Source organism: Ranitomeya variabilis, chromosome 7 (genome assembly GCF_051348905.1).
Source record: "Ranitomeya variabilis isolate aRanVar5 chromosome 7, aRanVar5.hap1, whole genome shotgun sequence".
Classification (NCBI taxonomy): Eukaryota; Metazoa; Chordata; class Amphibia; order Anura; family Dendrobatidae; genus Ranitomeya; species Ranitomeya variabilis.
The window spans coordinates 6,286,835-6,314,568 of record NC_135238.1 but is presented as its reverse complement, the minus strand read 5'-3'; the positions used below and the strand labels follow the sequence as shown (position 1 = coordinate 6,314,568).

Genomic DNA, 27,734 nt, shown 5'->3' with positions numbered 1-27,734 from the left:
ACCTCTCCAGGAAGGGACCTGCGCTTTTCTCAATCCCCTCCCGGAGGAGCACTAACCGGGCCACCTCATCTCTGAGGGCTCTGAACCTCTGGGAGGTCACGGGTTTCTCCTTGTTAGAGGCTCGGGTATTCAGGATCCGAGCCTCCCGCAGCTCCTCCTTCAGCCCGGTCAGTACTTTGCCGGCGTCCTCATACTCACGTAGCATGGCGACCACTCGGGAGGAGAAGGTACTCGTGGACTCGCCGGAGCTCCTCTCCCCCCAGGATGTTCCTGGGCTCTCGTTCCTGGGGCCTGGGGTGCCCCTGTCTCCCTCTCTGGGCGGACGATGAGCCGTCTCAGCGGTGGTGTAGGTGGGTAAGGTTTTCTTCACCCGTCCTGACCTCCTCAGTCCCTCTTGGGCCAGTTGCTGTTGCTGCTGCTCTCTGTCCCCCGCCGGCACAGACCGGGGAACAGAAGCCTGGGAAGCCATGTCGGCCTCCCAGGAAGCCTGCCTCTCCCTGGGGAGAAGAGAGGCAGACTCTGGGCCTCCTGCTGGAAGTCCTGGAGCTCACAATACAGGTGCTGCTCCCAGCAGGGTGTGACTGATTGTGCGCACCTGTCCTCCACACTCAGTCCTGTGTAACACCACAGATAACACAGTGATAACTCTCTGAGTACAGATAATGTAGTAGATGTCACCTGCAGTCCTATGTAACACCACAGATAACACAGTGATAACTCTGAGTACAGATAATGTAGTAGATGCCACCAGCAGTCCTATGTAACACCACAGATAACACAGTGATAACTCTGAGTACAGATAATGTAGTAGATGTCACCTGCAGTCCTATGTAACACCACAGATAACACAGTGATAACTCTCTGAGTACAGATAATGTAGTAGATGTCACCTGCAGTCCTATGTAACACCAGAGATAAAACAGTGATAACGTACAGCTAATTTGGTAGATGTCGCAGTTACAGAATATGTAAATGTTACCTTCAGTATTAAGTAACCACCACCCACTAAGCAGTGAGATATACTAACGCTCACACAGCTCTTTATGATGAAGACTGAAAGTGAAAGAGCTTAAAACACTGAAAAATAATGATCTCAGTTCATAAGCGACAAAAGCCGACAGTGAAAACTTTAGGTAAGTAACTACATTGCACAGTACCACTCCTCCTGTATATATACACTGCACAGTACCACTCCTCCTGTACTGTATATATACACTGCACAGTACCACTCCTCCTGTATATATACACTGCACAGTAACACTCCTCCTGTATATATACACTGCACAGTACCCTCCACCTGTATATATACACTGCACAGTACCACTCCTCCTGTATATATACACTGCACAGTACCACTCCTCCTGTCCTGTATATATACACTGCACAGTACCCTCCACCTGTATATATACACTGCACAGTACCACTCCCCCTGTATATATACACTGCACAGCACCACTCCTCCTGTATATATACACTGCACAGTACCACTCCTCCTGTATATATACACTGCACAGTACCACTCCTCCTGTATATATACACTGCACAGTACCACTCCCCCTGTATATATACACTGCACAGCACCACTCCTCCTGTATATATACACTGCACAGTACCACTCCTCCTGTATATATACACTGCACAGTACCACTCCTCCTGTACTGTATATATACACTGCACAGTACCACTCCTCCTGTATATATACACTGCACAGTACCACTCCTCCTGTATATATACACTGCACAGTACCACTCCCCTGTATATATACACTGCACAGTACCCTCCACCTGTATATATACACTGCACAGTACCACTCCCCCTGTATATATACACTGCACAGCACCACTCCTCCTGTATATATACACTGCACAGTACCGCTCCTCCTGTATATATACACTGCACAGCACCACTCCTCCTGTCCTGTATATATACACTGCACAGTACCGCTCCTCCTGTATATATACATTGCACAGTACCACTCCTCCTGTACTGTATATATACACTGCACAGTACCACTCCTCCTGTATATATACACTGCACAGTAACACTCCTCCTGTATATATACACTGCACAGTACCCTCCACCTGTATATATACACTGCACAGTACCACTCCCCCTGTATATATACACTGCACAGCACCACTCCTCCTGTATATATACACTGCACAGTACCACTCCTCCTGTACTGTATATATACACTGCACAGTACCACTCCTCCTGTATATATACACTGCACAGTACCACTCCTCCTGTATATATACACTGCACAGTACCACTCCTCCTGTATATATACACTGCACAGTACCCTCCACCTGTATATATACACTGCACAGTACCACTCCCCCTGTATATATACACTGCACAGTACCACTCCTCCAGTATATATACACTGCACAGTACCACTCCTCCTGTATATATACACTGCACAGTATCACTCCTCCTGTATATATACGCTGCACAGTACCACTCCTCCTCTCCTGTATATATACACTGCACAGTACCACTCCTCCTGTCCTGTATATATACACTGCACAGTACAACTCCTCCTGTATATATACACTGCACAGTACCACTCCTCCTCTCCTGTATATATACACTGCACAGTACCACTCCTCCTGTCCTGTATATATACACTGCACAGTACAACTCCTCCTGTATATATACACTGCACAGTACCACTCCCCTGTATATATATACACTGCACAGTACCACTCCTCCTGTACTGTATATATACACTGCACAGTACCACTCCTCCTGTATATATACACTGCACAGTACCACTCCCCCTGTATATATACACTGCACAGTACCACTCCCCCTGTATATATACACTGCACAGTACCACTCCTCCTGCATATATACACTGCACAGTACCACTCCTCCTGTATATATACACTGCACAGTACCACTCCCCCTGTATATATACACTGCACAGCACCACTCCTCCTGTATATATACACTGCACAGTACCACTCCTCCTGTATATATACACTGCACAGTACCACTCCTCCTGTATATATACACTGCACAGCACCACTCCTCCTGTATATATACACTGCACAGTACCACTCCTCCTGTATATATACACTGCACAGTACCACTCCTCCTGTATATATACACTGCACAGTACCACTCCTCCTGTCCTGTATATATACACTGCACAGTACCACTCCTCCTGTATATATACACTGCACAGTACCACTTCTCCTGTATATATACACTGCACAGTACCACTCCTCCTGTATATATACACTGCACAGTACCACTCCTCCTGTATATATACACTGCACAGTACCACTCCTCCTGTGTATATATACACTGCACAGTACCACTCCTCCTGTCCTGTATATATACACTGCACAGTACCACTCCTCCTGTATATATACACTGCACAGGACCACTCCTCCTGTCCTGTATATATACACTGCACAGTACCACTCCTCCTGTATATATACACTGCACAGTACCACTTCTCCTGTATATATACACTGCACAGTACCACTCCTCCTGTATATATACACTGCACAGTACCACTCCTCCTGTATATATACACTGCACAGTACCACACCTCCTGTATATATACACTGCACAGTACCACTCCTCCTGTATATATACACTGCACAGTACCACTCCTCCTCTATATATACACTGCACAGTACCACTCCTCCTGTATATATACACTGCACAGTACCACTTCTCCTGTATATATACACTGCACAGTACCACTCCTCCTGTATATATACACTGCACAGGACCACTCCTCCCGTCCTGTATATATACACTGCACAGTACCACTTCTCCTGTCCTGTATATATACACTGCACAGTACCACTCCTCCTGTATATATATACTGCACAGTACCACTCCTCCTGTCCTGTATATATATACACTGCACAGTACCACTCCTCCTGTATATATACACTGCACAGTCCCACTCCTCCTGTATATATACACTGCACAGTACTGCTCCTCCTGTCCTGTATATATACACTGCACAGTACCACTTCTCCTGTCCTGTATATATACACTGCACAGTACCACTCCTCCTGTATATAAACACTGCACAGTACCACTCCTCCTGTCCTGTATATATACACTGTACAGTACCACTCCTCCTGTATACATACACTGCACAGCACCACTCCTCCTGTATATATACACTGCACAGTACCACTCCTCCTGTGTATATATATATACACTGCACAGTACCACTCCTCCTGTATATATACACTGCACAGTACCACTCCTCCTGTATATATACACTGCACAGTACCACTCCTCCTGTATATATACACTGCACAGTACCACTCCTCCTGTGTATATATATACACTGCACAGTACCACTCCTCCTGTATATATACACTGCACAGTACCACTCCTCCTGTCCTGTATATATACACTGCACAGTACCACTCCTCCTGTCCTCTATATATACACTGTACAGTACCACTCTTCCTGTATATATACACTGCACAGTACCACTCCTCCTCTATATATACACCGCGCAGTACCCCTCCTCCTGTATATATACACTGCACAGTACCACTCCTCCTGTCCTGTATATATACACTGCACAGTACCACTCCTCCTGTCCTCTATATATACACTGTACAGTACCACTCCTCCTGTATATATACACTGCACAGTACCACTCCTCCTCTATATATACACCGCGCAGTACCCCTCCTCCTGTATATATACACTGCACAGTACCACTCCTCCTGTCCTGTATATATACACTGCACAGTACCACTCCCCCTGTATATATACACTGCACAGTACCACTCCTCCTGTATATATACACTGCACAGTACCACTCCTCCTGTATATATACACTGCACAGTACCACTCCTCCTGTCCTGTATATATACACTGCACAGGACCACTCCTCCTGTACTGTATATATACACTGCACAGTACCACTCCTCCTGTATATATACACTGCACAGTACCACTCCTCCTGTATATATACACTGCACAGTACCACTCCTCCTGTCCTGTATATATACACTGCACAGTACCACTCCTCCTGTCCTGTATATATACACTGCACAGTACCACTCCTCCTGTATATATACACTGCACAGTACCACTTCTCCTGTATATATACACTGCACAGTACCACTCCTCCTGTATATATACACTGCACAGTACCACTCCTCCTGTATATATACACTGCACAGTACCACTCCTCCTCTATATATACACTGCACAGTACCACTCCTCCTGTATATATACACTGCACAGTACCTCTCCTCCTGTATATTTACACTGCACAGTACCACTCCTCCTGTATATATACACTGCACAGCACCACTCCCCTGTATATATATACACTGCACAGTACCACTCCTCCTGTATATATACACTGCACAGTACCACTCCTCCTGTATATATATACTGCACAGTACCACTCCTCCTGTATATATACACTGCACAGTACCCCTCCTCCTGTATATATACACTGCACAGTACCACACCTCCTGTATATATACACTGCACAGTACCCCTCCTCCTGTATATATACACTGCACAGTACCACTCCTCCTGTCCTGTATATATACACTGCACAGTACCACTCCTCCTGTATATATACACTGCACAGTACCACTTCTCCTGTATATATACACTGCACAGTACCACTCCTCCTGTATATATACACTGCACAGTACCACTCCTCCTGTATATATACACTGCACAGTACCACACCTCCTGTATATATACACTGCACAGTACCACTCCTCCTCTATATATACACTGCACAGTACCACTTCTCCTGTATATATACACTGCACAGTACCACTCCTCCTGTCCTGTATATACACTGCACAGTACCACTCCTCCTGTATATATACACTGCACAGTACCACTCCTCCTGTATATATACACTGCACAGTACCACTCCTCCTGTATATATACACTGCACAGTACCACTCCTCCTGTGTATATATATACACTGCACAGTACCACTCCTCCTGTATATATACACTGCACAGTACCACTCCTCCTGTCCTGTATATATACACTGCACAGTACCACTCCTCCTGTCCTCTATATATACACTGTACAGTACCACTCCTCCTGTATATATACACTGCACAGTACCACTCCTCCTCTATATATACACCGCGCAGTACCCCTCCTCCTGTATATATACACTGCACAGTTCCACTCCCCCTGTATATATACACTGCACAGTACCACTCCTCCTGTATATATACACTGCACAGTACCACTCCTCCTGTCCTGTATATATACACTGCACAGGACCACTCCTCCTGTCCTGTATATATACACTGCACAGTACCACTCCTCCTCTATATATACACCGCGCAGTACCCCTCCTCCTGTATATATACACTGCACAGTACCACTCCCCCTGTATATATACACTGCACAGTACCACTCCTCCTGTATATATACACTGCACAGTACCACTCCTCCTGTCCTGTATATATACACTGCACAGGACCACTCCTCCTGTACTGTATATATACACTGCACAGTACCACTCCTCCTGTCCTGTATATATACACTGTACAGTACCACTCCTCCTGTATATATACACTGCACAGTACCACTCCTCCTCTATATATACACCGCGCAGTACCCCTCCTCCTGTATATATACACTGCACAGTACCACTCCCCCTGTATATATACACTGCACAGTACCACTCCTCCTGTCCTGTATATATACACTGCACAGGACCACTCCTCCTGTACTGTATATATACACTGCACAGTACCACTCCTCCTGTATATATACACTGCACAGTACCACTCCCCCTGTATATATACACTGCACAGTACCACTCCTCCTGTCCTGTATATATACACTGCACAGTACCACTCCTCCTGTATATATACACTGCACAGTACCACTTCTCCTGTATATATACACTGCACAGTACCACTCCTCCTGTATATATACACTGCACAGTACCACTCCTCCTGTATATATACACTGCACAGTACCACTCCTCCTGTATATATACACTGCACAGTACCTCTCCTCCTGTATATTTACACTGCACAGTACCACTCCTCCTGTATATATACACTGCACAGCACCACTCCCCTGTATATATATACACTGCACAGTACCCTCCTCCTGTATATATACACTGCACAGTACCCCTCCTCCTGTATATATACACTGCACAGTACCACTCCTCCTGTATATATACACTGCACAGTACCACTCCTCCTGTATATATACACTGCACAGTACCACTCCTCCTGTATATATATACTGCACAGTACCACTCCTCCTGTATATATACACTGCACAGTACCACTCCTCCTGTATATATACACTGCACAGTACCACTCCTCCTGTATATATACACTGCACAGTACCACTCCTCCTGTATATATACACTGTACAGTACCACTCCTCCTGTATATATACACTGCACAGTACCCCTCCTCCTGTATATATACACTGCACAGTACCACACCTCCTGTATATATACACTGCACAGTACCACTCCTCATGTCCTGTATATATACACTGCACAGTACCCCTCCTCCTGTATATATACACTGCACAGTACCACTCCTCCTGTCCTGTATATATACACTAGGGTGACCACAAAAAATCGATGTTGGAATTTTGTCCGTCTGGACCCCACAAAACGATTCCCCTTTCCGGATATTGAGATAGCCAAAATTTGAGCTCGATCAAACGACGTTAAACCGTGCCGCTCGTCGCTCAAAGTTTGAAAAAAATCAGAATTTTTGCCCAAAAAGCTGACATATGAAGCCATAACTCCAGAATGGTATATAATAAAAACACGCTTAATATCTCAAAAGAAAGCTAATGTTGTTCTTCAAAATTTATATTTTATACATAATTGTTATTTTAAGTCAAACTGAGTTAAAACATCTTTTAGCCCCAAGAACGTGACCTGGTACCACTAGGAGCATACTTCGTATATTTTGTTATTAAGTGATACATTTTTTTTTTTTTTGGTATATTTTTGAGTTTAAAGTAGAAATATAATAAAAAAACAAGTAATACTGATAAGTCTAATGACTTTTTTTATTTTAAAATATAAAAATGAGGTATTTAATACATATTTAAATAATATAATATATAATATATACACATGCATTTCTGTCGGATAACTTAGCATGAGCAAGATGCAATTACTAAGCTGGAAAAAGTTCACGCCGCGTGGAGAAGTCTTCAAAAAGACCGGAAGAAAACATCGGAAACGGCCAAGAACAAATTTAAACAGTTTGTTGAAAGGTTGGATGATCTCTTTGATATTGCTCAACAAGATGCCTTGGCTCTGTTGAAATCGGAAGAAGATAAGGCGTTTCTCGTGAAACAGAGGCAGAAGGGCCGCCCAGGTTCCATGGCTGGAGTGGACATCAAGTTGTGTCAAGCTGAAGAAATCAAGGCGCAAAAGGAACTTGCAAAAATGAACCGACAAATCCAAGAAGAAACTTTTGATATTGGTGAGTTTATTTTATTATTATTATTCTAAAAAGTAGATAAACAAATAAGTAAATAGTTTCAATATAATTGAAAGAAAATTGTACAATGCACATGAAAGCATCATTTGGCATCTTTATGATTGAGTTTATATTCTTAAAATAATACCTATTGATAATTAGAAGTAGGTAATTTAGTACCTATGTATTATTACTATTCTGCTAAAACGACAAGTTTTTATAGTCTTTTTTTTCTCTTTCTTTTGTTACTTCTTAGAGACGGATGATGAAGACAAGCTCGAAGAAGGAAAAGAAGAAGAAGATACTGAAGAGGACAACATCTACCAGGAACTTGAGAGCTTGGAGGAAATGGACAACATCCCTGAAGAAGCTGCAGAAGATCCAGGACCATCTGAGAGCAAGAGGATGAAACTTTCATTTGCAAGGGGCGTTAAAGAGATTTTAAACATTAAATTATCCATTGTGTTAGATCGATGTAAGTTATCCGACAGAAATGCATGTGCATATATTATATTATTATATATATATATATATTATATATATATATTATATTATATTATATATATATATATATATATATTTTATATATATATATATATATATTATATATATATATATATATATATATTATATATAATATATATATTATATTATATATATATATATTATATATATATATATATATATATATATTATATTATATATTATATTATTTAAATATGTATTAAATACCTCATTTTTATATTTTAAAATAAAAAAAGTCATTAGACTTATCAGTATTACTTGTTTTTTTATTATATTTCTACTTTAAACTCAAAAATATACCAAAAAAAAAAAAATGTATCACTTAATAACAAAATATACGAAGTATGCTCCTAGTGGTACCAGGTCACGTTCTTGGGGCTAAAAGATGTTTTAACTCAGTTTGACTTAAAATAACAATTATGTATAACATATAAATTTTGAAGAACAACATTAGCTTTCTTTTGAGATATTAAGCGTGTTTTTATTATTTACCATTCTGGAGTTATGGCTTCATATGTCAGCTTTTTGGGCAAAAAATCGGATTTTTTCAAACTTTGAGCGACGAGCGGCACGGGTTAACGTCGTTTGATCGAGCTCAAATTTTGGCTATCTCAATATCCGGAAAGGGGAATCGTTTTGTGGGGTCCAGACGGACAAGATTCCCACATTTTTTCAAACCCATATAAGATCTGGTCACCCTAATATACACTGCACAGTACCACTCCTCCTGTATATATACACTGCACAGTACCACTCCTCCTGTATATATATACTGCACAGTACCCCTCCTCCTGTATATATACACTGCACAGTACCACTCCTCCTGTATATATACACTGCACAGTACCACTCCTCCTGTATATATATACTGCACAGTACCCCTCCTCCTGTATATATATACTGCACAGTACCACTCCTCCTGTATATATATACTGCACAGTACCACTCCTCCTGTATATATACACTGCACAGTACCACTCCTCCTGTATATATACACTGCACAGTACCACTCCTCCTGTCCTGTATATATACACTGCACAGTACCACTCCTCCTGTATATATACACTGCACAGTACCACTACTCCTGTATATATACACTGCACAGTACCTCTCCTCCTGTATATATACACTGCACAGTACCACTCCTCCTGTATATATACACTGCACAGTACCACTCCTCCTGTATATATACACTGCACAGTACCACTCCTCCTGTATATATACACTGCACAGTACCACTCCTCCTGTCCTGTATATATACACTGCACAGTACCACTCCTCCTGTATATATATACTGCACAGTACCCCTCCTCCTGTATATATACACTGCACAGTACCACTCCTCCTCTATATATACACTGCACAGTACCACTCCTCCTGTATATATACACTGCACAGTACCTCTCCTCCTGTATATATACACTGCACAGTACCACTCCTCCTGTATATATACACTGCACAGTACCACACCTCCTGTATATATACACTGCACAGTACCACTCCTCCTCTATATATACACTGCACAGTACCACTACTCCTGTATATATACACTGCACAGTACCTCTCCTCCTGTATATATACACTGCACAGTACCACTCCTCCTGTATATATACACTGCACAGTACCACTCCTCCTGTATATATACACTGCACAGTACCACTCCTCCTGTATATATACACTGCACAGTACAACTCCTCCAGTATATATACACTGCACAGTACCACTCCTCCTGTATATACACTGCACAGTATCACTTCTCCTGTCCTGTATATATACACTGCACAGTACCACTCCTCCTGTCCTGTATATATACACTGTACAGTACCACTCCTCCTGTATACATACACTGCACAGCACCACTCCTCCTGTATATATACACTGCACAGTACCACTCCTCTTGTGTATATATATATATACACTGCACAGTACCACTCCTCCTGTATATATACACTGCACAGTACCACTCCTCCTGTATATATACACTGCACAGTACCACTCCTCCTGTATATATACACTGCACAGTACCACTCCTCCTGTGTATATATATACACTGCACAGTACCACTCCTCCTGTATATATACACTGCACAGTACCACTCCTCCTGTCCTGTATATATACACTGCACAGTACCACTCCTCCTGTCCTGTATATATACACTGCACAGTACCACTCCTCCTGTCCTGTATATATACACTGCACAGCACCTCTCCTCCTGTACATATACACTGCACAGTACCACTCCTCCTGTCCTGTATATATACACTGCACAGTACCACTCCTCCTGTCCTGTATATATACACTGCACAGTACCACTCCTCCTGTCCTGTATATATACACTGCACAGTACCACTCCTCCTGTCCTGTATATATACACTGCACAGTACCACTCCTCCTGTCCTGTATATATACACTGCACAGTACCACTCCTCCTGTCCTGTATATATACACTGCACAGTACCACTCCTCCTGTATATATACACTGCACAGTACCACTCCTCCTGTATATATACACTGCACAGTACCACTCCTCCTGTCCTGTATATATACACTGCACAGTACCTCTCCTCCTGTATATATACACTGCACAGTACCACTCCTCCTGTCCTGTATACATACACTGCACAGTACCACTCCTCCTGTATATATATGTAGCGCCCCCACCGCCGCAGGGCCGAGGGGTACCTGCTCTGCTCTGGGGTTGTCTCTGCTCTGGGGTTGTCACGGCGGCTAGGCCCCGGTCCGTGACCCTGCCGTGGGGCGCACAGTCTATAGGACTGGAGTGTGGTGATAATGGTGCAGTTGTGGGGTGCAGGTCGCGATAAATAACGAGGACACCAGGTTGCAGTCTCTTTACCTCTTTACTGAAGGTCTGTCGGTCCTCAGTCCAGAATACGGTTCACCAGGCTGCGCAAGTCCGGCCGGTCCAATGGCACCTCCAGAGCTCTCTTCTCAGGAGGAAATCTGTGCCTTTCCCCTAGCGCTATGTGTTGTGGTCCTCCCCTGCTGTGCTTACGGAAAGTCCCCACAACTGTTGTGTCTGTTTCTTAAGTTCCCTCACAACTCGATTAGATGATGTTCTACTAATCCTCCGTCCCTCCCTGAGGTACTGGTTAGGACGGCACCCGTTTGACGGGTAGGCTCGGTGCTCTTCCGGGACCCTAGAGTCGCCCCTCTCCACAAGTTGCCCCCCAAGACTGCATAGGTGATTTGAGTTAGACAGCCCGCCTGAGACTGACTGTCCTGCCGCTGTTTGGAGTATTGCTTGAAGCTGAATGTTATGATACTCCCTCGGCGTTCCGGCCACCGGTAGTGCGCCTCAGTAGGATGTTGCTTCGGTCTTACAGCACGACTCCTACTGGTATTCTCCTTTTGCGTGATCTCGTTTCTCACTCAGCACAATCTATCTCGCTTCTAGTCCTTCCTTGGGCACCGCCGCTATCCTGAGCAGGCACGGTCCCGTTATGTTCGTTCTCGTTGCCAAGCCTCTGTCAGGATCCCACCCCTGACAGAGACCCTACTGTATCTTCCCCTACAACACCCTCTGCCACAAGGTGTTGCCTGGTTCCAACCCAGTCAGCTTTCTCATCTAACTTCCTGCCTGACCCCCAGTTTACCCACTATGGTGGGGAGTGGCCTAATGAATAGCACCCTTAGCTCCCCCCGGAGGCCCGGCTGTGAAATGCATTGGTGTCTGTGATACCTGGTCAGATGAACTCCTTCAGTGCCATCAGACGTACCATAGCTCCCCTTAGTGGCGGAGCCACAGTACTGCAACGACCAGGACTCTGGGGCGCTGCACTCCCCCCTGGTTAAACACAGTACTCCGGGACTGGGAAGAAAACAACAATACAAGTTAGCAAAAAGACATACAGTTTTGTTGAGTGCAATAACAATAAGCATACTTGAACAGGCTTCCCCCCATGGGAGGTGAGGACACTTGAACGTTACAAACATGGTCAAATATCATAGCAACATGCTATAAACAACTCTTCTTACCCAACCGGGTATTCTACTAAGTGCACAATTGTTGGACAATAATTTAACATTGCCTTTAAGGACATACACTCTGTATCCACTAAAGACCTTCCTATAATCACATTATAAGGTAATTTAACTTTTTCATTCTCCTTCTTTAAATCTGCAGGACCGCCTGTCCCAACGGCACCAGACCTACTGCCTCTCTTTTCCATGCAGGACCGCCACGTTCAGCCCGGGCCTACTGCCTTTTCTACTACTATACACAGTATAGAACATAACATTACTTTCAGTTTAAGAGCACTGAGCCATCTCTACATGACTCCTATGAGGACTCAGGGTTTACCTTCTATCCTAACTATCTGTCAACATTATCAAAACATTTTCTATTGAACATGAAGCCTTCTCATTATCTTTCTCTTTCCCATGCATGCTGGACACCACGTCTATCTCTACGGGCCCACTGCATCTTTCTGCTATCTTTCTTTTTTTTTTTTCTTTTTCGGGAACATCATCAGCATTTTCTCACAATTAACCAGTTAAATACATATAACTTACTCATGTAAACATTATCATCACTTTCTTCCGTCAAACATTATTGCTACCTGTCTTAAAGCAATATCATCATTTAAGTGCGACAAAGGAACATCCCCTTTAAGAGAGGAACAAGTCTCAATGAGGTAGCGTGTCTTCTCAAACTACCAGTCCATACTCAGCAAAGGTTCCAGTGTGGTATCTTCACAAAGAGTCCTTCTTTAAGTAAAACCAGTAGGGAGCACCTTTAAGAAGGTGCAAACTATTTACAAGCAGTTTGTATTACGCACTGTTCATAATTACAGCAGTTCTGGAAACTATGAACAAAACAATAGGGATCCCGTGTCAACAAAGGGATCCCTTTAAGAGTTTACCCTAGACGGGTTTAGCAGCAAAACGGGAAACAGTAACTATATACATACTCATGGTTTCGAGGTTTACTCTTGCTCTGGTGGTCTTGGTCCCTGACCTCTGACCGCTGCGGCATCTGTGCCGGTAGCAGGTCCCGTAGGGGCCGTCAGATCACCCGGTGTCTGGATCTGAAGGCTGACCTTGCTTGCAAGTTCAGTAGCCGCTACTAAGCGTACGGTGGTGATGGTCACAAGATCTGGCAAATCTGGATCTGTCATGATCGGGGCAGCAGGTGACGCCCTCTCAGGCTCACATCGCCGGACATCCCGAGCACACCATCCTTGTGCGCTCCTGTGACGGGTGTACGTCACCTGGTCCCCCCTTCGTAGTGGATTGCCATTCCGGTCGCAGCAGGGAGTTTTCACATTGTAACTTGTAACAAAGACGTCAGTGGGTAGCCCCGGCTCCTGTATGGAACCCCATCCCCTCTTCGGGTGGAAGGCCAACACAGTCCCCCGCTTTACCACGCCTTTCCTGCCATGCACAGACTTTCTGCGTTGCGTATCATGTTGTTCAACCTCGTCTCGATTCTTCTAGTGCTGGATCAAGCATTGATTGTACTGTTCCCAGGTAAGTATTGCAATGGTGAGACCATCCCCCGGGGTCCCATCCGGCTCAACCCAGGGGGTGTCCCACCGGAGCATCACCCCGTCTGGGCCCACATCTATGGGCTCCCCCCTCTTGGTCGGTAGCGGCGGTGTCAACTTCCCCATCATGTTGGGGGTGAGGACCACCCGCTCAACTGTGAACGAGTGGTTACTGTTGTGGGGAGGATCGGTCGCGAGAGCGGGACCGGGCAGGGGAGCAGGGGCGCCGTCCATACCTGCGCCTGATGTAGTTCCACCGATGTCGATCCAGTCCGTTGACGAGGACGCTGGAGTCGGCCACGGCCCGGACCGCGGCTCCTCCAATGTGGTCTCCGGAAGCGGCTCCGCCTTCCGCGGCTCCTCCTCCGCTGGCTCCGAGGTCAGGATGGGCAAGCTCGGCTCCTATGCCGGCGGTGGACGCGAGTCCGTCTCCGATGGGCAAGGGCAGGCCGGGATTACCTCGCTGTTGCTCGGGCACTTGCTGCTCATCGTCGCTGTCGGGCATTCAGCGACAACGCATGCACCTGGCTCCGCCATTTCTCCGAGGTCGGGCTCCTTCTTCACCTCGTTCCCGCCGTTGCAAATCAGAGGGCGGTTCTCTCCGTTGAGGCGGGTCATCGCTTTGCAGCAAGGGGCACAGGGGGCGGTAGCCGTTTCTGGCGCCACTTCGATAGTCTCCTCCCATGACACACCCTCCTTCTTCTTTGGCGCAGCAATGGCGGCGACTTTTGGCGGGAACTTTTGGCGGTAAACGGCAGCACACAGTCTTTGCAATAAAGTACAGTCCAAACACAACAAATCACAGTTCCAAGGCACACATGACCTGATTCTTCAGGCTTAAGTAGATCCTGTTCGTGACGCCAAGTTGTAGCGCCCCCACCGCCGCAGGGCCGAGGGGTACCCGGTACCGGGCCTCTCAGTCTCTGCTCTGGGGTTGTCACGGCGGCTAGGCCCCGGTCCGTGACCCTGCCGTGGGGCGCACGGTAAATAGGAATGGAGTGTGATGATGATGATGCAGTTGTGGGGTGCAGGTCGCGATAAATAACGAGGACACCAGGTTGCAGTCTCTTTACCTCTTTACTGAAGGTCTCTCGGTCCTCAGTCCAGAACACGGTCCACCAGGCTGCGCAAGTCCGGCCGGTCCAATGGCACCTCCAGAGCTCTCTTCTCAGGAGGAAATCTGTGCCTTTCCCCTAGCGCTATGTGTTGTGGTCCTCCCCTGCTGTGCTTACGGAAAGTCCCCACAACTGTTGTGTCTGTTTCTTAAGTTCCCTCACAACTCGATTAGATGATGTTCTACTAATCCTCCGTCCCTCCCTGAGGTACTGGTTGGGACGGCACCCGTTTGACGGGTAGGCTCGGAGCTCTTCCGGGACCCTAGAGTCGCCCCTCTCCACAAGTTGCCCCCCAAGACTGCATAGGTGATTTGAGTTAGACAGCCCGCCTGAGACTGACTGTCCTGCCGCTGTTTGGAGTATTGCTTGAAGCTGAATATTATGATACTCCCTCGGCGTTCCGGCCACCGGTAGTGCGCCTCAGTAGGATGTTGCTTCGGTCTTACAGCACGACTCCTACTGGTATTCTCCTTTTGCGTGATCTCGTTTCTCACTCAGCACAATCTATCTCGCTTCTAGTCCTTCCTTGGGCACCGCCGCTATCCTGAGCAGGCACGGTCCCGTTACGTTCGTTCAAGTTGCCAAGCCTCTGTCAGGATCCCACCCCTGACAGAGACCCTACTGTATCTTCCCCCACAACACCCTCTGCCACAAGGTGTTGCCTGATTCCAACCCAGTCAGCTTTCTCATCTAACTTCCTGCCTGACCCCCAGTTTACCCACTATGGTGGGGAGTGGCCTAATGAATAGCACCCTTAGCTCCCCCCGGAGGCCCGGCTGTGAAATGCATTAGTGTCTGTGATACCTGGTCAGATGAACTCCTTCAGTGCCATCAGACGTACCATAGCTCCCCATAGTGGCGGATCCACAGTACTGCAACGACCAGGACTCTGGGGCGCTGCACATACACTGCACAGCACGTCTCGTCCTGTATATATACACTGCACAGTACCACTCCTCCTGTATATATACACTGCACAGTACCACTCCTCCTATCCTGTATATATACACTGCACAGCACCTCTCCTCCTGTATATATACACTGCCCAGTACCACTCCTCCTCTTTTTTCTTCTTACATTCAGAGATGGATCTTCCAGTTTGTCTGATTGAAAATACAGCAGATGGAAAATTTCAGGTTAACCCTGAAGCCACCGACATCTTGTCTGAGATCTCCCAGCCGGTGGTGGTGGTGGCCATTGTGGGTCTGTATCGGACAGGGAAGTCCTACCTGATGAACAAGCTGGCCGGATCTCAGAAAGGTGAGCAGGTTTGGATGAGTGGCAGATGCACAGTAGTAACAGAGTTTATGCAGTTGTGTTTCGCACAATAATATCACAGTGAAGTGTGACAACCTCGTCTCTACTGCGTCTGACTTTATCGGTTGGTCTTGTAGGCTTCGATTTAGGAGCAACTGTACAAGCTCAGACCAAGGGCATCTGGATGCGATGTCTCCCTCATCCCACCATGGAAGGTCACACTCTGGTCCTGCTGGACACCGAGGGTCTGGGAGATGTGGAGAAGGTCAGTCAATAGCATGAAGCTAATATGTCTCCATCTCACATGACCTGCTCTGAGGATGCACTGCACATACATCTAGACTATGACACATGAGATGACGAGACGTGCCTGCATCATATCACAAGCTAATTCTAGGCGCAGAACTGATGGAGTGTTATAAAGTTATGGTTAATGTAACGCCGTTCTGCTGATGTGACAGGGAGACAAGAATGACATGGGGATCTTCTGCCTGGCCGTCCTGCTGAGCAGCACCCTGGTCTACAACAGCAAAGCCGTCATTGATGAAGATGCCATCGAGAAGCTTCAGTATCCTTTAAGGATAAGGAAAACCTAGATATTTTTTCCTCTAAATATTGAAACATTCTCTTGATTTTCTGCCTCCGGGTTCAGTTTTTTAGTGCGTGGCCCATGACACTAATCAAGTAGCCACTCAAGGACGGAGCAATGACTGACATGAGACACGGCAGGTGTGAAACCTTTCCTTCACCGAGGCAGTAAGTGTCACACTTACAGTGTCTCGACAAGGGCACATTCTTGGCAGTTGTCCACAGTATTGTTGCACAGAGCTCGGTAGTTGGACATGATATTATGGCGCAGAGCTTGATCGTTGCACAAAGTATTGTGGCACAGACCTTGGCGGTTGCACATGATTTTGCTGCAAAAAGTTTAGTTGTTGCAAATGGTAAAGTGGCACAAAACCTTGTGGTCGTACACAGTATTGTGGATCAAAGCTTGGTGGTTGCCCATGGTATAGTGACACTTTGCTTGGCACTCAGAGCGCACTATTGTGGCACAGATTTTGGCGGTTGCACACAGTATTGTGGTATAGAGCTTGGTGGTTGCACATGATATTGTGGCACAAAATGTGTCGATTGCACACGGTTTTGTGGCACAGAGCTTAGTGTTCTGCACGATGTGGTGGCACAGAACTGTGTATTGAGGTTGATTGCTTGGTGGTTGCACATGGTGTTGTGTTGCAGAGCTTGTTTGCAGTATTAAGAGGCATAGCTTGGCAGGTAAACACTATTGACCGTCATACAACGTTTTATGGCACAGAGATTTGTGATTCCACTTCACAGCTGAGGCAAGGAACTTGACAGTTAATCCTAGTATTGTGGTTCATTGCTTGGAAGTTTCACACAGTATTGTGGAACGGAACAGAGCTTAGTGGTTACACTTTACAGCTGAGGCATTGGGCTTGTACTGTGCACAGATCTTGGCCATTACGTACAGTCTCTTGGTACAGCGCTGCCATTATACACAATAATTTGTCACCAAGCTTAGTCATTAGACGCAGTATTACGGCATGGAGCTTGGTGGTTACGCTTCACAGCTGAGGTGTGAAGTTTGGTGGTTTCTTCTGGCAACAGGATCAGTCTCTTAACAACGTTTTCAATAACTCAGTGCAGACACAATTCACCGCAGTGGGGGCTGCTCTGCATAGTCCACACAATCTGACAAGTATACAGGTCACTCTGTAAATCAACATGGGGGAGGTCAAGCATGGTGGGTCCATGGGGTCAGCTAAAATCAAGGCATGCTCCTCAATCACTTAACATGTCCAGGTCATCTCTCCTCTGGAGCATTCACCACAAAGGTCCTAAATTAATCAGAAGTCTAAACAATTCCTAAGACTAGGCAGAGATCCAGAGCCACGCTCTCAGATTCACTAGTTACTTTATCGGACACAACTCCTTTTACTTTTGTAAGAACAGATGGAAAATTGTAAAATAACAAAGCAAAGAGCAGCACAACATTACCTGGAGAGGAGGTCCACGGCTTAGATAAGTACGCCTCGCACAGGTTTACTAAAAGGAAGGGTAAAAAGTGTCCTAGTCTTTATGTCCATGCACCAGTTCATAGGGCTCTCGGGGGACACACGATTATAGTGCGGCGCCGTCTAAACAAGTGGATTGGATTTTTACTTCAGTTTTCTTCTTTTTTATTAAAAGAACTTTCTTACACTGTTGACATTTTTGGACACTTGATTTATTTAGCCTTAATTCATTTGTGCAGCTATGTGGGAGAACTGGCAGATCTAATTAAAGTAAAGTCTAAAGACAATGATGATGATGAAGCCGAGTATTCCAGATTCTTCCCCAGCTTCATATGGGCTGTGAGAGACGTCACTTTAAAACTGGAGTTTAATGGCAGGCCGATCACCGAAGATGAATACTTGGAAAATGCCCTAAAGTTGAAGAAAAGTAAGAAACACATCTAACTGTATGGGAAAGGAACAAAACAAGAAAGGTTTCTCCTAAGAGATTATCGGGGCCATAGGTGGCGCGGTAATGGGGGAGGCAGGACCGCCCGATGAATATCAGAATGCTGTCAGTGGAGCTGGGATCAGTAAGGGCGATTTCCTCGCACGCAATAGTTCTGATTGATCAAATTCATTTACTGTTGTCCAAAATTTGCAGATTCTGGGGAATCTGAATCTAACAGGAATTTGATTCCCCCCAAATCCAGCCAGGAAGGTTAAAAAACCAAAGTAATAACTTCATTGTCTTGTTCCGCACTTGTCCCTGAGCCTTAGTTCCCTAGGAGTCCTGTCTGCTCCTTAAGGCACAGACTCTGACTCCAGTCTTCACATCACTCTTCGTCAGCAGCCAGATAGACCGCCATGCAAATTATGCCGTCGTAACCTCATAGTGCGTTGCTCCATGCAGTCATATGGGGCGATGTAACCACGTGAGGACCATGCAGAATCAGAGCTGGTGTCTTATGGAGCAGAGGACTGGTAGAGAGCTGTGGGGGCAGAGACAGGTGCGTAACTACTTCTTCCTCATAAGATGGTGCAAACAGCGGTTTAATGTCGGACTAAATAGGCCAGGGTGTAGGCTCAGATGGCCATATGCAAAGTCCAACGTGGAGCACAGCAGAGTTGGCCGGGGTGAGGGAAGCAAGGCACGGATCTGGGACAGGTGCGTAACCGAGGAGAGAGTACTGGTGCCCTGGACAGTAGTAATGGAAAACATAGACAAGAGCAAGGAGGTTCATTAGAATAAGCCAGAATAAAAATGCTAAAAACAATGAAATGAGAAGTGATAGTGTAAAGGAGAAGATGAGACCACAAGGAGAGGGTGGAAAGGGAAAACCTGTGTAATATGTATTTCTCCCGTCATCCACCCCTCTCCCTGTGGCACACCACATTGACCACATCTTTCTAACTTCCTCCATAAGCTCAATACCGGGAATTCCCATTCTCACGTTCAGGTTCAGATCAAGTTCAGATAATTCCCTTCCCATCCTCTCCTCATGTTCTTTTTTAGCTTTGAGCTTGAGGTTTTAGCAGATTTGTACAACTCATAGTGGTGCCTGGTGGGGCTGTAATAGTCCCCCAATAAAAATGTCTGTCTCAGTGTGGCCCCATCCCTTCTGGGGACTGCTCTTCTGTGCTTGGTGTGATGTTTTACAGATACTGCATCATTATAAAAATTGATGAAAATGACCAAGGATGGTGATGTGAAGTGTTCATGTCGTGGTATCCCAGGAACATATATGGTTGTAATCCCAAATCTTCTCGTTGATGCTCTGTAGATCTCTGTTCAGCATTGCCAGGCCATAGTCTTCGATTCCGCATCTCACATCTGGAATATTTGTTGTCAGTGTGATACAAAAGGAATTATCTCTGTCTACCGTAGTAGGAGAAGGAGCTGAATTCACACCCGGGAACCTGGAGCCTGGAGCTTTCCAAAAGGTCCCTTTAGTCCATATCACAAGTCCAATATTTTAGAAGACCTGTGATAGTTGGGAGCCCTGTTGGAGATTTTGTACTGGGCTCACAAATTTTAAGTTGCGCCACATCCTCCTATCTGAATATGGATAATATGGTCAATTTCTATCTTGAAGCAGGGAAAATTCCATTTTCAGCACTGATTGGTGCCGTCATTGTAAGTCTTGGGTCAGATATAATGATATAGATGGATCTGTGGGCAGCACAGTGGCTCAGTGGTTAGCACTATATGTGGTGGCACAGTAGTTAGGCCATCAGTCTTGTAGAACTGGTGTTCTGGATACAAATCCCAGCAAGGGCAATACATCTAAGTAGTTTGTATGTTCTTCCCGTGTTTGCGTGGGTTTCCACCGGGTACAATGGTTTCCTCCCACACTCCAAAGCCTTACTGATAGGGAATCTAGATTGTGAGCCCTGATGTGGACAGCGATGATAATGTATGTAAAGCTCTGTGGAATATGATAATGCTATATAAGCAAAGCATAATAATTAAGGAAATTGATGATGGTGGAGATATTCTTTGTCTATTCTTCTGTCTTGTACAGCTGAAAGCATGGAGGAAAGCACGGAGAAGATCGAGAACCACAACAGGTATAGGGACTGCATCCGCATGTATTTCAAGACTCGCAAGTGCTTCATGTTTGACCTTCCAACTGGGGATAAGGAGGTCCTCCAGAACATGGACGAGGTGTCTGAGGATCAACTAAGTCCTGTGTTTGTGACCAAGACTAATATATTCTGTGACTACATTTATAAAAATGCTGACGTCAAGTACATGGATAATGTGCACAAAGTCACAGGGGAAAGTGAGTATTAGCACAGTGATGTCTGTCCATGGCTTCCCTGAGATTGCGTGTGGGGGTAAGTCCTGGATATTTTTGTAACCTGCTCATCATTTCCAGCTCTCACCAACATGGTCGTGATGTTCACCAAAGCCATAAGCTCATCTAATGTTGTCTGCATGGCGGACGAGGTAGCCAATATAACAGTGGCGGAAAACACAAAAGCGGTGAGGGAGGCAACACAACACTATGAAAACACGATGAAAGCAAAAGTCAAGTTTCCTACGGAGACTCATGACCAAATCATAAAACTAAGCGAAGAGTGTGAGAAGGATTCACTAAGCATATTCATGAAAAGATCCTTCAAGGACAAGAATCACCAGTTTCAAAAGCAGTATTTGGTAAGTTGTTGTCAAAAATGAGGAAAAGGAAAATCAACATGCCGAGTCAAAACTAAAAAAAACTGGGTTAGGACAGAATCAGATGCCAAAGACATGGTTAAAAAAAAATCAATAACAGGAAGACAGAGTCAGAATCTTCAGGTAATTGGGGAGTCAAAAACAGTTTAAAGTCGTTAACAAGTAGCAATAGCAGAAACATGAAGATGGGATTCACTAAGAAGCAGACAAGGGCAGTATACACCTATAACTGGCACGTGGGGGATTAAATAGGGTGTGGTCCATCCAAAACTCACAGCAGAGAGCTAATAAATCTGATGATTAGTACTCTGTAGCAACCCACAGGCTCCCGGACTGGATGGCACCAGCTATGCTAATGCTTATCTAGATCACTAACACCACCCAGTGCTGTCCACAGTGAAAATCCTACACCATCTAGTAACAGAGTCAGAGGTAGGAGGGCCGATTTCATGTAGCATTCACAAAAATGGTCGGCTGACCATACCAGACACTGAGAAGGTTCATTGAGCCTAGAAGAATGTTAAAAGGAAAACAAATGAGCTAATTACAGTCACAAAGTTGGGTGTGGTGGTTTCAGGGTGGGGACATTTCCTGCTTTACATTTATTCGAAATGCCCAAATGTACCGAAGTCGTTTTTGTTTTATTTGTCAAAATTGACTTTTCACTTCTCTATCTACAGGAAATCATGGAGGAGAAAAAAAAAGAATTTTTCAAAAAGAATGACATGGCGTCTCGTGCTCATTGTGAGAAGTTGATCAAAACACTTTCCGAAGATCTTAGGAATTCAGTAGAACAAGGGTCATATGCAATATTGGGTGGGTACCAGATGTTTAAAGAGGAAATGGAGCGCATTGATGAACAATACAAAAATGAGCCAGGAAAGGGCACAAAGGTGGGTGAGGGGTCCCCAGCCATTGGTACGGTGTCACATACTCCATGAGAAAACAGTCACAGGACGTAACCAGTCTCCCTTTTCCTAAATAATATTTAGGCCGATGATGTTCTTAAGGAGTTTAAGGAGAGCCAGGAGCTGATTGCTGTCAGCATCAGGATGAACGATAAAGCTCTTAGTGATCAGCAAAAGAAAGCAGAAGGTAAGTGGCCGTGGTGTAATGATGGGATTGGTAAATAACTTGGCCGTGACATCTCACCCAACAGGTTCTCCGGTTTAAAGTGAGCAGATGTGTGGATAACTTGGGTGAGTCATTCTGGCTACTCGGCTGTAGGATGCAGATTTCCGAATGCCATACAGATTTGTGATTCCACACCATCGGGGACCCTAAAGACCAAAACATCTTTGGTACCACATCTCCAAATTCACTGCCAGTTGTGACAAGAAAAAACGTAACATTTTTGTTAGTTTGGAAATTCCTTGTGAACAAGTTGTATTGACAGATCTGTGGACTATAATGAGGTTGGACAGTCATTTCTAGTCCAGGCTTGTTTTCATAGATATCACATCTCTTCTCCGTAGACTTCTCTGTCTCTGCTCCATAGCCCTCTCTGGGTCTATGTTCTATGGTCCTCCCTGCATCTTTATCTAATCTTTTGAAACCTTTTTGTTTCTGTGGATCTCTCAATGTCTATGGTCCTTAGACCTCTGTTTTTTAGTAGTTTCATGGACTTTTCTTTGACTAGGCCCCAGGGTTTGCTCAATGGACCTATTTGAACTTCTGCTCCTTGCACCCATTTGCATCTTTGTTGCATGGGTCTCTTTGTATCTCTTCTCCCCGGAATTCTCTATGTCCCTGCTCCATGGACTTCACTGATCTCTGCTCCATAGATCTCTCTTCATTTCTGTTCTCTGGATGTCTTTGTGTCACTGCTACTTAATTAATTCTTCATCTATGCTGTTTAGGCCTCTATTTTTTTCTTGGTTCCATTGACTTTTACGCCTCTTCACCTATCAGTTCCATGAGACAAAGTATACAACTTATGATCTATCTTTCTACGTCTCTGCTTAATGTTCCTGTTTGTTCCTCTGCTGGATTTATACAGTCATGTCTGTACGAAATGGATCTCTTTGTAGCCTAATTAGTCTTCTCCTGGATCTTTGTACCTTGCGATCCCTATACTCCATATATATAACCATGTTGATACATAGCACATAAGGAGATTATGTTGCTGGACGGCTCATGGATCATCGAGCTCATCTATGGATCCTTGTGGTCCGGGTCAGACACATCACACCTTCCCATCAGTCATTACCTCTTTTTCTTTTTTATCAGAAGAAAAAGTGAGCAAAGAAAAAGAGGAGCTGCAACGAAAAATAGAAGAAAGTCAACGATTAGAGGAGAATAAAAAGATGGAGCATCAAAGGAAGATCCTGGAGGAGAACTTCAAAGAAGCTTTAGAAAAGGAGAAAAGAAAGAGGCTCCTCCTTCTGGAACAGCTCCAGGCGACCACAAAGGACAAGGAAAGGGTAAGTTGTGTAATATCACAGGCTGATCACCTCCATCTCCCGTAGTAACGAATCATGTAAATGGCGCAGAGTGTGGCACTAACTTGGCTCATACTCCATCAGTTCCTGAAGGCCCCTGTGGCCGGAGTTGGCTGATCCACCAGAGGATGCACACGAGCCCATTTCACTCGTGTATATTCAGTGTGGACAATCTTTGTATTTGCTATGTAGAAGGTAAAACCTATTGCGAGGCCATATTATTGTTTATATATGGTAACCATGCAGTACATCCCTGTAGGTGGCTCCTCAGGCGGATCAGCTACTCGTCACGTTGGACTTAGTGTAGACACTTGATTTTTTCTTTCAGGAGACTTTTCCTATCCTGCGTCAGGATTTATTGAGATGGACCCCCAGTGTCCTGTCGTTCATAAGATCTAGAAAATATTATTGTTGCCGTTCTGACATTTTCTGGATATCCTCTCAATGTCGTCATATTTGTTCCTGCTTTCTTCTTGTCTTCTCAGGAGCGGGACATGTACAGGTCGCAGGGGTATGAAGAACACGCCAGGATGTACCAGGAACAGGTCAATGACTTGAGACAAGAGCAAGAAGACATAAAACTCAACTGTCTGACTACCGTAATATCTGCGCTCAGCACCATCGCTATCATGGTCTCACCAGTATATGGCGGTATCGCTAGCATCGTCATTTCATCATTGGCACAAGCATTTCTAGGTTGACTTGTGTCTGAGGATCCTGAGTGCATGGTGGAGATGTAATAACACATACATTCTAAAATAGAAGACAGATTTACAGACATTTCTGAATTATTGCATTTCTTAATTTTTCTCTTTTGAATAATTTCTGTAATTATCTCTTTCTGAAGTGAATTGAACTGAGCTGTAATACCAGACCTGGCCAGATGGAGAGGTGTGGCGCTGTTTGGGGGTGAAAGCAAGCATGTTTTTCTGATTTTATGACACCCCTTTAAGATTACAAGTCATAACCTGAGAGTCTTAGGGCCCTGAACTATCGCTTACCTTGTACTGTCCTTATTACACGGCAGAGGGAACCTGCAGATGACGGGGGATGTAGGGCGCAGGGTAAATTCTTGCAGGATGGAAATTTCCATGGAAAAATAAAATCTTTCTTGTACTTTTGGATCCGGGTGAAGTTCTTTATTTTATTCAAACATGTTACATTGAAGTAAGAGATAAAAATGCACAAACAGTAGAAATGGGGGCAGAGCGCACACGGCATAAACCAATCTGTGATAATAACCAGACGTTATAAAGACCAGACCTCTATAGAGAGCACAGGAAGTTACCGTATTTAGTTTCAGGGTAAAGTATAAACTTCTAAGAAATACGTGGGCACATCTTATGGCTTCCAGTACCATCTATATGCTGATGACACTCAGATCTACCTCTCTGGCCCAGATGTCACCTCTCTGCTCTCTCTGCTCTCCAGAATCCCAGAGTGTCTATCAGCCATATCCTCCTTCTTCTGCTCTCGCTTCCTCAAGCTCAATGTGGACTAATCTGAACTTATCGTCTTTCCTCCATCTCGCATATCTTCCTTATCTGATCTATCTATCACAATAAATGAAATCACACTTTCCCCCTTCCCGGTAATCTGCTGCCTCGGAATAACCCTTCACTCTGCCCTGTCCTTCATACCGCACATCCAAGCTCTCGCCACCTCCTGTCGCCTCCAGCTCAAAAATATTTCCAGAATCCGTCCTTTCCTCAACCCTCACTCTACCAAAATGCTTGTGCATGCCCTAATCATCTCCCGCCTCGACTACTGCAACATCCTCCTCTGTGGCCTCCCTGCTAACACCCTTGCACCTCTCCAGTCCATCCTTAACTCTGCTGCCCGACTAATTCATCTCTCTCCTCGCTACACTCCTGCTTCTTCTTTTTGCAAATTCCTTCACTGGCCCCCAATTACCCAGCGTATCCAGTTTAGGCTACTAACACTGACCTACAAGGCCATCTATAACCTGTCTCCTCCATACGTCTGAACTAATCTCTCAATATCTTCCCTCACTTAATCTCCGGTCCTCCCAAGACCTCCTTCTCTCCTCCACGCTTATTCGCTCCTCTCCCAATCGCCTCCAAGATTTCTCCTGAAAATCCCCAGTCATCTGAAATTCTGTGCCCCATCACGTCCGGTTAGCCACCACATTTGGATCCTTCAAACAGAACCTGAAACCCCACCTCTTCAATAAAGCTTACAACCTGTAATGATCATACGGCCACCTCAACACCATCAGAGCTGCTGCAACCCCTGACCTACTGTCTCCTTCACCACCATCCTGTAGAATGTAAGCCCGCAAAGGGTAGGGTCCTCTCCCCTCTGTATCAGTCTGTCATTGTTAGTTTGCTTACTGTAAGTGATATTCGTAATTTGATGTTACCCCTTCTCTTGTACAGCACCATAGAATCAATGGTGCTGTATAAATAAATAATAATAATCTTATACTAGTACAACCTCTACAAGATAGAAAGGTGTATTGAGGCACAGCCATGGGGTAGTGTCAGGGGCACAGTAATGGGGTAGTGTCAGGGGCACAGTCATGATGCAGGGTCAGGCACAGTCATGGGGTAGTGTCCGGGGCACAGTAATGGGGTAGTGTCAGGGCCACAGTCATGGGGTAGTGTCAGGGGTACAGTCATGGGGTAGTGTCAGGTGCACAGTCATGATGCAGTGTCATATTAACGACTAGCACACTCCAATAGATGTGATGCAAGAGGGGGGATTGTTTAATATACATACAGTAGTCATAAACGTTTCGGTCAGTAATGGACCTTCATCAGTGTGCTAAGTGTAACGGAAATTGTACCAATGGTAGAACCCCGGTGGAACTCAGTTAATTTGCATCAAAATAGTAATGAACCTTACTGGGAATATATATATATCTATATGCCAGTGTTGAATGGCAGGTCAGTCCGACTCGCGGGAGGAGGAGAACAGGAACTACGCGGTGTCCACCACAAGTAGAGTGAACTCTATAGATATATATATTCCCAGTAAGGTTCATTACTATTTTGATGCAAATTAACTGAGTTCCACCGGGGTTCTACCATTGGTACAATTTCCGTTACACTTAGCACACTGATGAAGGTCCATTACTGACCGAAACGTTTGTGACTACTGTATGTATATTAAACAAACCCCCTCTTGCATCACATCTATTGGAGTGTGCTAGTCATTAATATTCCACGTATTAAGGTTTGGGAACCTATGTCTATGCACCTCCCC

The 27,734-nt window shown here is 45.1% G+C and overlaps 1 protein-coding gene across 1 annotated transcript; it reads left to right on the top strand.

The window, feature by feature from the left end:
• The first annotated feature begins 1,025 nt into the window (after nt 1–1,025).
• Nucleotides 1,026–25,207, top strand: LOC143785222 (guanylate-binding protein 3-like). The gene is made up of 11 exons (XM_077273939.1): nt 1,026–1,133; nt 16,693–16,869; nt 17,004–17,131; nt 17,328–17,434; nt 19,145–19,332; nt 21,410–21,670; nt 21,767–22,047; nt 22,746–22,958; nt 23,058–23,160; nt 24,295–24,488; nt 24,992–25,207. The coding sequence occupies exons 1-11, from the start codon at nt 1,088–1,090 to the stop codon at nt 25,205–25,207; spliced, it is 1,914 nt and encodes a 637-aa protein (XP_077130054.1). The 5' UTR covers nt 1,026–1,087.
• Nucleotides 25,208–27,734: the final 2,527 nt, after the last annotated feature.